The sequence below is a fragment of the Mus pahari genome, chromosome 5 (assembly GCF_900095145.1).
Source record: "Mus pahari chromosome 5, PAHARI_EIJ_v1.1, whole genome shotgun sequence".
In the NCBI taxonomy this organism is placed as follows: domain Eukaryota; kingdom Metazoa; phylum Chordata; class Mammalia; order Rodentia; family Muridae; genus Mus; species Mus pahari.
In genome coordinates, this window is record NC_034594.1 from 52,708,216 (window position 1) to 52,720,696 (window position 12,481).

Sequence of the window (12,481 nt, forward strand, 5' to 3'; positions counted from 1 at the left end):
TAGCCCTGGCTGTCCTGGAACTCACTTTGTAGACCAGGCTGGCCTCAAACTCAGAAATCTGCCTGCCTCTACCTCCTGAGTGCTGGGATTAAAGGTGTGTGCCACCACGCCCGACCCGCTTGCTTCTTTTCTTTTCTTTTCTTTTCTTTTCTTTTCTTTTCTTTTCTTTTCTTTTCTTTTCTTTTCCTTTCCTTTCCTTTCCTTTCTTTCTTTCCTTCCTTCCTTTCTTCCTTCCTTCTTTCTTTTCTTTTCTTTTTTTTTTTTGACAAGGTTTCTCTGAGTAGCACTGGTTATCCTAGAACTCGCTCTGTAGACCAGGCTGGCCTCAAACTGAGAGATATGCCTGCCTCTGCCCCAAGTGCTAGGATTAAGTGTGTGAGCCACCACCACTGGGCCCAGCCTGCTTTCTGTACCACCCAGGACCACCTGGCCAGAGATGGCACCACCCACAGTGAGCTGGGCTTTGACACATCTATTATCAATCAAGAAAGATTTCTTACCACCCGATCCTAGTTCAGTGTCAAGTTGAAGTACAAACTAGCCATCACAGAGGAGTTGGGGGTAATCAGATATTTGGCCTGCACTGGTGACAGCTGTTAATTTGTGTGTAAATTTTGAAGCAGAACTTCCTGAGAGACTGGCTGTGGGACTGAGAGAAAGAGTCAGGAACAACCATCCTCAGGGGTGGGAAGATTAGAGTGGACAGGCTTGTGTAGAAAGCAAGGAACAGAGATTTGAACCTGTAAAGTCTGGGACGTCTGTCAGAGTTCTAAGTCAGGCCTTTGGGCAAGATGTCAGGTGTGATGTGCTGGAGAAAAGGTGGCTTGGGGGTTAGTGGAGATTCCTGTCAGACTACAGATGGAGTAGCAACTTCCACGTCTAGGAAGTGACCACTGCCCAGACCCAGGAACCAAGCATTGAGCCAGCCACTTGGCAAAGGGACCGACCGCGGGCATCCAGCCAGTGACAGGGTTCACCACTAGCCGGTTCAAATTCTACAGGCACACTCTCTCTACCAGGCGTGTTTGCTGTAGCTGTGTGACCCAGAGTGGGGAGAGGACCAATGTCCAGTGAACAAAACCTAGCAAGCCTACCCTAAAGACAGGAGAGACTTTACAGGAAGCCATTTGCTCTCACCCGTTGCCCATTCAGCACGGGTGGCTGGGGCTCCAAGTGGCTGAACACGTAGAGAAGACAAGAGCATTCAGGCCCATGTCCAGACTTCGGCTTCTCTCACAGGCTGTGTGACCCTAGGCAAAAATCGTACCCTCTTAGAGACTCTTCATTTCTGTCTTCTAAAAACGAGGCTTATTTACACCGCCCACCTGATGACCCTGTGAAATTGAAATGAAGCAAGACCTCAGAGCCTCAGCCCAAGGCCTGGCATATACTAGGGGCTCAAGACATCCTCGCTCCTCCTAAATCCACCCCTGACATCCCTGTTTGAAATATTTCAGTGGCATCTTCTGTCCCCCTCCCCACCACCCCCACACTGCATCTTGTGTTTCTTGCCCTCTTCCTGGGATCCCAGCCTCAGCAGCCTCTGTTCAGTCACTCAGGCAAGCTGACCACTCCAGCTTGCAGACTCGCATGTCAGACATCAATGTCCTGTTGTCTCAGTTGACCACCCCCACCCCCACCCCAGCACCTCCTCTAGTCTCCATCTCAGTCTCTGGTGGGCTCTGTCTTAATCCCTTAATTAAGTCCCACAGGAGCCTTGGGTACAGCCACCAGCACACAGTAGGGGCCTGACAGGTTTCCCTTCCACCCAAGCAATGCACAAACCCCATGGTGGTCCCGTAAGTACTGAGGATCACCAAGCAAGAGAACTAGATGCTGACTAGTGCCTTCTACGGAAAGCTGAAGTTCAGCAACTAAAAAAAAAAAAAATCCAGAGGAGACCTGGCAAGAGCTTTTTTCCCATGGGTCTTTTGGGAGTTCCATTCTTGGTGAGATCTGAAGGTGCACCCAGCTGTGGGGCCTGCTAAATGATTCTAGACTCTAGAATCAATAGTTCAATAGCTGGGGTGTAGCTCAGTTGATCGAGTGCCTGCCTGGCCTGTATGCGCAAGGCCCTGGATCTGATTCCTTGACTCACCAGCATCTACCTACCCCTTGCTGATCATATACGTTCCCAACCAAACCATGCAGTGAGAAGCTTAGACCATTTTATTTTCAACTGAGTAAACTTCTTGGAACCTTCTAGAAAACCACTAACAACAAGGAAAGGCAAAAATAGAACTGAGGCGGTTCCAAACCCAAAACAGAGGTAGAAACTTAGGAAAGCCATATTTTTCCTGTTGCTTTTAAAAAGACAATGTAATATACCTCCTATAAATACTTTAAAGTAAGGCATAACCACCTCAAGGCCTGCACTGCTGCCTCCACACCCAGTTGTCGTGGTGTCCCCAACCCAGGTTCCCAGGCATCCTTCCAAGACAGGCCTCCAATAAATGAACCTTCCCAGAGAGTTACGTGGGTTTTTTGTTTTGTTTTGTTTGGGGGGGTTGTTTTGTTTTGTTATTTTTTGGTTTTTCAAGACAGGGTTTCTCTGTGTAGCCCTGGCTGTCCTGGAACTTACTCTGTAGACCAGACTGACCTTGAACTCAGAAATCCACCTGCCTCTGCCTCCCGAGTGCTGGGATTAAAGGCATGCACCACCACTGTCCGGCTGAGAGTTATGTTTTAAAGTGGAGATGTGAAAAGGAAGGAAAAGATGGAAGGAGAGTGGAGGGAGAGGAGGGGGGAAGGCAGGAAAGAGGGTGGGAAATGTTCAGTAGTGCCCGGTTCAGGAATACTCAAGGTTAGGCCCTGTTTGTATTTCTCTATGATTGCTGAATCTATCTATAGATGCTCAGTTTGTACACATAGTGTGTGTGTGTGTGTGTGTGTGTGTGAGAGAGAGAGAGAGAGAGAGAGAGTAGCTGTTTGTAGTGTGTACAATATGTGGTGTATATGGTGTGTTACATGCCTCTGTATGTGTGTAGTATGTGGATCCTGTACCTATATGTGGACTCCGCCTTCTCCAGGGACTCCTGTGAAGCTTCTGAGCCTTCCTCCTCAAAACTGAGTCTCCCCCCTGTCTCCAGGTGTCAGGAAGAAAGAGCCCTGTTGCAAACGAAGCTGGAGCAGAAACAGCAGGAGGCTGAGAGAAGGGACGCCATGTATCAGAAGGAGCTTGAAGGGCAGAGGGACCTGGTCCAGGCCATGAAAAGGAGGGTGTTGGAACTGATTCAGTAAGAATGGCGCTGGGAGCGGGGACTGGGGTGGACATGAAGGATGTGTGTAAGGAGTGCGGAGGCGGGACTTGAAGACTACTCCACTCTAGGGTTCTTGACCTTTCCATATCTGGACTTGCTCCCTTCTGTTAGCGACCTCGTGCTGTCACTAATTACATGTCCCATGTTACAGAGGGGGAAACTGAGGGCCGGCGGTACTGACTTGGCCACTAAAGACAGACAGTGTATAAACCACAGAGTCCTCTGGCAACAATATATGCTCTCGGTTCAAGAACTGTTCTCATTGTGGTTAGAAGAGATTCCCCCATCTCTTCTAGCTCACCAGCTGAGAAGGGATTGAAAGAAGGAAAGGGAAATGTGGACTACCAAGAAGTGACCACACGCCTACACCACCCTGCATGTTAGTCTTCCCTAGACCCCTGGGCCTCTGGGTCCAGCCAGGAGCAGCTATTCCAGGTAGCAGAGGCTGAGCTCTCTGAGACAGGGAAGACACGTAAAGCATGTCAGTCAGCTAGAGAGGCAAAACCTCCACAGACACGGACACGCGTGTGCTTGTGCATTCCTTTCATGCAGCTCTGGAGACCCCGCCCCACTGCCCTCGGGTTCCATGAAAAGCAGCAGGTTGCTGGAGTTGTCCAGCAAGTAAATTCTTTTGCATAAAATCCTCACATTAAAAGTGAAAGGAGAGCAAGGTCGGCTTGGAGAAAATTAACAAATAATTTAAGGATGGTGGACAAAGACCCTCGTAGCACAAGCCTGATAACCTGAGGCAGAGCCCCAGGGCCCACGGCGGAAGGAGCGAACCAGCTCCCGACACTGTCCTCTGACCACACATGTGCCCACAGCACACTCAGGCCTGTCACCCTAACACTGGGGAGGAAGAGGCAGAAGGATCGTGTGTTCTAGAGCAGCCTGGACTATGTTGTGAGACTCTGTCTCAGGAAAAACAAAACACACACACACACACACACACACACACCGATATATGTTTGTTAATTTGTTTAACTCACCAAAACGATTAGAAAATAAAGATAAAGCAGGCTCTCAGAAAACAGAATAAAAGCAGGTAGGTGTAGGCCTGGAGAGATGGCTCAGCGGTTAAGAGCACTGACTGCTCTTCCAGAGGACCTGAGTTCAATTCCCAGCAACCATACATGGTGGCTCACAACCATCTGTAATGGGATCTGATGCCCTCTTCTGATGTGTCTGAAGACAGCGACAGTGTACTCATATACATTAATTTTTTTTTTAAAAAAAAAAAGCAAGCATAAATGACGAGAGAAGTAGAGACATGGAAATCACTGCAGGGCGCTGGGGAGCTGGCTCTGTGAGTAAAGGGCTTGCTGTACGGACCTGAGGACCTGAGTTAAGATCTCTGGCATTCATTAATACCCAGGGACAGCTCAGCAGTTGGGGCGCACACCTCTAATTCCAGCACCTGGGAGGCAGAGGCAGGTAGATATCCATGAGTTCAGGCCACTCTGATCTACAGAGCAAGTTTCAGGACAGCCAGGGATACACAGAGAAACCCTATCTTGAAATGCAAGACAAGCAAACAAACAGACAGGCCTGTGCTGGAGAGGTAGACACAGTAAGACTCCCTGGAGTTTGCTGGCCTGCTAATCTAGCCAAATGGGCGAGCTTGAGATTTAGTGAAAGATGCTGCCTCAGAAAACAATGTAGAAAGCAATTGAGGGAGATGCCTGATATCAACCTCTGGCCTCCACGTGCATGCATGTGAACACACACACACACACACACACACACACACACACCATCTAAGAATCCTAGCACTCTCTCCAACTGGTAGAGGTTTCCAAAATGAAGAAACTAAGATCAAGTAGGTTATCAAATAAAGTATGGCAAAGGTTAAAAATATGCATTTCAGGCTCCGATGGACACCAATCTTTAGATCTCCCGGAATGCTCAGCACAATAAACAAAAGAGGGGGCCTGCTATTCATACCTAGATATGACACTGTGAACTTTCAGAAAAGCAAAGAGAAAGAGCATATATTTTCAGATTACCTAGAGGAAAACACAAAGCACGTAAGAAAGATAGGAGAATCCAACGCGTGTCTGTATCTGTGAGGTAATAGTTCTCAAGTTCTCAGAAAAGCCAGCTCTTGAGCTAGAATCCCACATCCCAGATAAACCATAAATTAAATGAAGAAGGTGAGGGCAAAAGGCATTAACCAGACAGGTCTCAGAAAATCCAGCTCCCACACAGCCTTTCTTAAGAAGTTAGTTGAGGATGTGTTCCTCAACAAGAAGGAAGTAAGCCAAGAAAAGAGAAGACGTGATTCAGGGAGCAGCGGTTCAGGGATCCCTAAGAGAGCACATGGGTGGGAGAGTCAGGAGATATTTGCTGTGACGAAGGATGTGGGGGAAGTCAGGCACAGTGGTACATGCCTGCAATCCCAGAACAAGAAAGGCTGAGGCAGGAAAATCACATGTTCAAGACCAGCTTGGGCTACTACAAAGAACCCATCAACAGCCACGGTGTGGTAGTGGTAGTAGTGGTGATGATAATAATGAGAGGAAAAAAATAGTGTGTTAGAGGCAGATAATACAATGAGTCAAGAAAGACAGAGGGCTGAAGAGATGTCTCAGTGGTTAGGAGCACTGGCTGCTCTTCCAGAGGACCTAGGTTCAATTCCCAGCACCCATATGGCAGCTCACTACTGTCCCAGAAGATTAGCCACCTTCTTCTGGCCTCCTTGGGCCCTGCATGCATGTGTATATAGACATGTATGTCAGCAAAACATCTATACACATAAAATAATAATGAAAACAAGAGGACGACCATTAGAAACTTTCAGAAAGGCCAGGGGTGTGGCTCACATCCATATCTCTAGTACTCAGGAGACTGAAGCAGGAGGATAGCCACTGTTAAAGAGTAGACTGGGCTACAGTCTGAGGTCCCACCTCCGTGCCTTCCAAGATAGGAACAATAGAACTGACAAGATGGCTCAGCAGGAAAAGGCATTTGCCACCATGCCTGGCAAGTTCAGTTCCTGGGAGCTACATGGTTGAAGTAGAGAACCAGTCCAGAGAGTCCTCTGATCTACTTGTGTGTGTGGTAGTGTGTGTCTACACACATACATAGCACAATAAATAAGTCAACATAAGCTTAAAAGCACAACTTGGTTATTTGGGAAACATGTATATATTATCTAATGACATAAATGCTATTCGTTTGTCTTATTAAGTCTGTCTGGTTTTTGTGGTGCTGGGAATTGAATCCAGTACTGACTGGTGCGAGGCAAGCCCTCCCCGTACTGAGCCGCAGCCTCAGCCTCTGGCCTTCTCCAGTGCTAGAATATTGTCTAATAATAACTCACAAAAAATAATTGGAAGCCAGACAGTTGTGGTCATTAGTTCTAGTCCTCAGAAGGTAGAAGCAGAAAGATCTCTGAGTTCAAGGCCAGCCAGCTCTACAGAGAGAGTTCCAGGACAGCCAAGACTACATAGAGAAACCCTGTCTCGGAAAACCTAAAACAAACAAACAAAAGACAATTGGAGTGATAAAACAGAATGTGGAAGAGCCTGGGCAGATGGTTAGTTGGTAATATACTTGCCACAAAAGCATGAGGACCTAAGCTGAATCCCTCCCTCCCAATGTTAAAACCAGGCACGGCTGTGTGCACCTGTAACCCCAGTACCAGGGAAGGCACCCATGGGAATCCCAGAGCTCATCACTGGCCAGCCATTCTAGCCCAATCAGTGAGCTCACTGTCGCAAAAGATAAAGTGGAGGGCAACTTCTGACCTTCACACACACATGTGTGTACATGCACAGACCTATGTACACATCTACCACACATGAACACATCTACACGCACACACAGAAACAGGACGTGAATGTAATATTAAATAACAGCTAGCGTGTTCTTTGAGGACGGGCCTGTCCCACATTTGTGCTACGTGATACGGTGGTTACATGATATGTGAAGAAGCTGCAAACTTGAGATATTGAGTTGGTGCAGGCTGAGGAACTGAGGTTTTCTTTTGATCTGATTTCTATGAGAGCAAACTCATGGCTAGTGACTCCCGGGCTGGTTGCTTTAGCAGAGGACGAGTTGGGGGAGGGAAGGCTTGCAGAATGGAAGTCACATGGTGTTGCTCGTAGTTAGCAAGAGAGCTATATAATTGTAAGGGTGACTGACAGGGATCTGAGCACACTGGGAGAAGTTGGTGGAGACAGTAACAAGTAAGAAGACTCCTCCACTACCAAGGGAAGGGTCTCTGCAGAGAATGTTCTCTATCGAAGGAAGTATGTGAGCCTGTTACTTAATATGGAAGGAATACCAAGAGGAAATGTTTGTGGAGAAGTGTTTATCTTGGTAAATACCAAGGAGAAATGGTTTACCACTGAAAAAGGAAGGAGTGGGGGAGGGGGGCGACTGTGCTTTTTATATAAACCCTTCTGTACAGTTTGATTTTTACTTAAACACCTTTTATTTCTTTTTAAAAAATATTATTTATTATTTATTTTTATTTATATGAGTACACCGTAGCTGTCTTCAGACACACATCAGTAGAGTATTCAGCAGATCCCATTACAGATGGTTGTGAGCCACCATGTGGTTGCTAGAAATTGAACTCAGGGCCTAAGCGAGAGCAGTCAGTGTTCTTAACCTCTAAGCCATCTCTCCAACCCCACCTTTTATTTCTTATTGTGTGTTTATATGGACGTGGATGCTAAGAAGGCACATGTGTCAGATGACAACTTTGCAAAGTCTATCCTCTCCCTCACTTCTGTGAGAATTCCTTTACTCACTGAGCCATCTCACAATCCTCTATTTGATTTTTTAAAGGCTTATGTGTGTGTGTGTGTGTGTGTGTGTGTGTGCGTGTGTGTGTGTTATATATGTGTGTTTTGTCCACATGTATGCTTGCAAACAATACTGCACATGTGTGTGTGCACACACACACTCCTGAAGAAGGCTAGGGTGATAGGTAGGTTAGTAAGGTGTTTGTCATACAAACTAGACAATCCCCAAAGCCTATACAGTCCATCCCAGTGCTAAGGAAGCACAAACAGACAGATCCATGGGACGCACTGGCTAGCCAGCCCCGCCCACTTGGCAAGCTTCAGGCCAGTGTGAGGCCTACCTCCTCTAGCACCTTCTTCCTCTCTCTCTCTCTCTCTCTCTCTCTCTCTCTCTCTCTCTCTCTCTCTCTCTCTCTCTGTGCAATGTCTAGCCAGACTTCTGGATACTTTGTGGGTTCTTTTTTCTTCCACCTTTTCAAACCTCTAACACTAGATAGGAGAGAGAAAAAAAATAGAGGGGAGACAGGGTGTCATCATCATTAGACTTCTTCCTGCTGATTAGGAGCATGGAGTTCCTTGGGGGCAAGTTTGATCATGGCTGTCGGGATACCTAATTTCTTCTTGTTGTTTCAAAATCATGGCCCTGCTAGAGCATGAGGCAAATCATAGTCAGCTGCTGTGGACAATCAGAAGCAGGCCCACATCCCACACCTGGGATTAAAACGAAAACCTATTCTTATAATATTTCTGTGTTTTTAAAGAAACCAAAATTCTCATTACATCTATGTCTCCCCCTCCACATGATCCATCAGTGAGAAGGACCTTCAATGGCAGAGACTTCAGCAGCTGTCTACAGTGGCCCCTGGACACTGCGTGGGCTGCAACAAGGTCTTCAGGCGTCTGTCTCGGCGGTATCCTTGCAGGTAATGGAAAGGCACAGAGGCTGGCACAACTCACAGGCCCGCTGACCCAGGAAAGGAAAGACCAGGGGAACTGCCTGGTTTTGTTCCATTCATTTGGTTTTTTAAGGACTTTCTCTTTGACATCTATTTCAGCATGTATGTGTACGTGTGTGACACACTTGCGGGCACATGTGCGCTGCCTCACACATGTGAAAGTCAGAGAAAAACTTGCAGAAGCTGGTTCTCTCCTACCTTGTGGGTTTCAGGGATCAAACTCAGGTCACCTGGTTTGGTGACAAGTGCCTTTACCCCCAAGCCATCTCACCAACTGTGGTTTAATTAGTTATTTTGAGACCATGTACCCCAGGCTGACATTAAACTTACTATGTGACCCGGGCAGAACTCAAATGTATGATCCTCCAGTTTCAATCACTCCTGCATGCTAACATTATAAATGTTCATCACCATGCTAGGGTGTGGGAAATGGGTATTTGTAAAGAGACACTTGAGCCTGGCCCTACTCATCTGGCTACTGCTGCTAATCAGAATCCTGAAATAGAACAGTGGGCAGGACCACAAAGGAAGGAAGGTAGGTCTTGGAAGATGAGGCCGGCAACCTCCCAGCACGCACTGCTGGGTTCCTGTCTGGGGAGAGGGTCCCTGCACCCCTGTACAAAAAGAACACTCTGTTCCCTTCCACTGACTTCATGGGGAAGATGAACAGGAGGGGGAAATAAGCCATCAGGAGAAGCTGCCACCTGAATTAGAGACTGTGGAGTGAGGTATCAAGACAGACTATAGGGAAAGGGAAACATCCTGACCTAGCCAAAGGCTGCCCTGCTGGACCATGATATAGGCAGATCCTCCCCTAGAAGCCAGCCTAGGCTTCCCTGTCTCTATTTCCAGGCTCTGTGGAGGCCTGGTTTGCCACGCCTGCTCTGCAGACTATAAGAAGAGAGAGCGTTGCTGCCCAGCCTGTGCCCAGCAGGAAGAAAACCAGGTCACCTGACCAAGATAGCACAAGGAAACTAAGACCAGCCGCCCCACCAGTTCACTCTGCTTCTCTTCCCAACCCTGATGTCTGACTACTCTTTTCTTCTGCAAGCTGGGGCCCCAGCACCGCTGTGGAGGGCCAGAGGGAACAGCTGGCAGTCCACAGATAGGCCTAGCTCTGCGTTCCTGTGGAAGGGGCTGAGGGGAACATGCCACAGCTCTAGAAGCATCGTGTCTGACGAGGAAGACATGCTATAACCTCTCTGTAAAGTCCCTTGAATCACAGTGAGTCATGACCATGAATAAGAGCTGCCCAGGGCCCAGATGTTTCCTAGCCACACTCCCTCTCTCCCATCCCCCATAAGAAGTGAAGCCCAAATACACTGGGCTCTTCAGGAACCTCCCCTCCCATCTCCTTCAGAGATCATTGTCTTATCTTGTGTTTCACCGATTTACTGAGTCGTTGTTGACATATAATAAACATTGTGCAAGTGTGATGGGTTTTTACTCTAACACACATCTGTCATGCCATCTCCAGACACAGGCATCGGATCCAAGGCTTCCCCACCATGCGCCAGCTCCCGCCTCCATGCCAAGGCAACCACTGACCCTGCCTCATATCACCTGCGAGCACAGCCACTTCCTAGAGATTTGTCTAAGTCTTACATACACCTCTAGTTCTCTCCTCCTGTGTGTGTGTGTGTGTGTGTGTGTGTGTGTGTGTGTGTGTGTGTGTGTGTGTGTGTGACATGCATGCACTCAACGTTCATGATTCATGCACAGGCCAGAGGATAACTTGTTGGAGCCAGCTCTTTCCTTCCACCATGCCATCTGCAAGGAATTGGCTGTAAGAATCCATGCAGGTATCAAAATCCCTGCAGGTACTAAACTCCCAGACACTCAAGTCTCTTAGATAAACAACCAATGCACAGTTTCACACATGCTTAAACCAATTCCAGATTCCTGAAAATGCTGGATATGTTATAAATGCTATGTAAACAGTGTTCTTTCTACTGTGTTGTTTGGGGGGACGATTACAAGAAAAAGTCCGAACATGCCCAATGTAGATATAATTTTTCAAATATATTTTCAACCTGCAGTCGTTTGAATCTGTGAATGCAGAAATCATGAACACATACCCCATGGATACAAGGGGCCAACTCTATGTTCCCAAGAGGTCTGTGTTCTCCTGTCCCATATGTCCCATATGTCAACATATGAGAGTCCCAGCTACTCTCCGGGACGTCTGGCTTTGCTGTGCAGAGGAGGCATGGGGGGAAGTGCTCTCTGTCCTTTCCTTTCCGTTGTTATGATGGCTTGGGTGCACTGTGAGTACCTGGAACTCAGTCCCGGTGACTCAGCGTTGGAGATCGATTAGTCAGACTCTGAAAAAGACAGGAGATAAGTTGTTCTTGAGTAAGATCATTTCCCCTGCAGTCTCTGAGAAGGCTTGTGCAAACCGTGGTGTTCATTTACTAGACATTAACTGCAATGCTTCTGAGAAACCTGTTCTAGAAGACACATGGGCTCGTTCTATAACAAGGCAATTAGCTGCCCTACCCAGCCTCTAGAGAACACTATGAACCCTAGACAGGCATCCACACTGTCCCCATCCACGCTGCTGGAGCCTCTACAATGCTTGGGCAATGTTGTGGCTTCACGCCGAGCCTGGAGACAGCCTTTAAGGGTCTTGGCCACCTAGCATTGCATCCTATTGCTTGCATGGAGTAAGAGTTTAGCCACAGGAGCTTCTTCCCTAGAGCACTAGTAAGCACTTGCCCTCAGCAAATGCAGTCACAAGGTGATGGACAAAGGAGGCTCCCCCAAACAACTGGGGTACCAGAATCATCCTCAAAGAGTGTATCCCTTCCTGGGGATTGGCTTGACCCATGTAATTTTTACCAGAGCGGAGTTTGTAACCTATTAGCAGGAATCCCAGCATGGATTCTGGCCTTCTTCGTAAACAGAAGGAAGTTAGAGTAACAGTAGAAGCCATTTTTCTAAGAGAAAGAGGGATGATCTGGAAAGAACTCTCACAGGAAGGGTTTGGAGGCAAGGAATGGGGAGCTTGCTAGAGCTCCCTTGTTTGGACAAATGAAGATTCATGCTGAGTTCCCAGGCTTCAGGTCAGCTCTGTGTCTGAGTAGCCTCTGCCAATCTGTTCAGCAAGCTAGCCGAAGAGAAACTAGAAAGTCTTCCTCGACTTTGGGGACCCTTTAAAGGGGGGTTCCACAGTGGTCACCATGGACCCCTCCAGAGCCTGTCCCTGCAAGGATAGTGGGTTCCAGCAGTTTCTTAAGGACCATACCGAGTTACAGGAGCTCCTACAGGGGCACATGGGAGACACCTCCAGTGAGTGTCCCCAGTAGCACCCTGAAGAGACTGGAGCCCTGCTTGAGCACACAGGGTCTGAGCTGATGAGGTCAGCATTGTCACAACATCATTTGCACTGCCAGGCTGGAGCGGCTCTGAGAGGTTTGCAACACATCACATCGTTCTTCAAGCTGTGGGATGTTCTCAAGTCCATCAGCTGCCCTCCAACACACACACACACACACACACACACACACAC

General features: G+C 47.8%; 1 protein-coding gene across 3 annotated transcripts in view; it reads left to right on the forward strand.

Annotated features, from left to right (window-relative positions):
- The window catches only part of Rufy4 (RUN and FYVE domain containing 4), a 22,426-nt gene extending 12,465 nt beyond the window's left edge, over positions 1 to 9,961 (forward strand). For all 3 annotated transcript variants that reach the window (XM_029539346.1, XM_029539347.1, XM_029539348.1), the window contains 3 exons: positions 3,090 to 3,236; positions 8,827 to 8,937; positions 9,823 to 9,961. In XM_029539346.1, the coding sequence (XP_029395206.1) occupies positions 3,090 to 3,236; positions 8,827 to 8,937; positions 9,823 to 9,925 (361 nt within the window). In that variant the 3' untranslated portion in view covers positions 9,926 to 9,961. The remainder of the gene's footprint in view (positions 1 to 3,089; positions 3,237 to 8,826; positions 8,938 to 9,822) is intronic.
- The last annotated feature ends 2,520 nt before the right edge of the window (positions 9,962 to 12,481 follow it).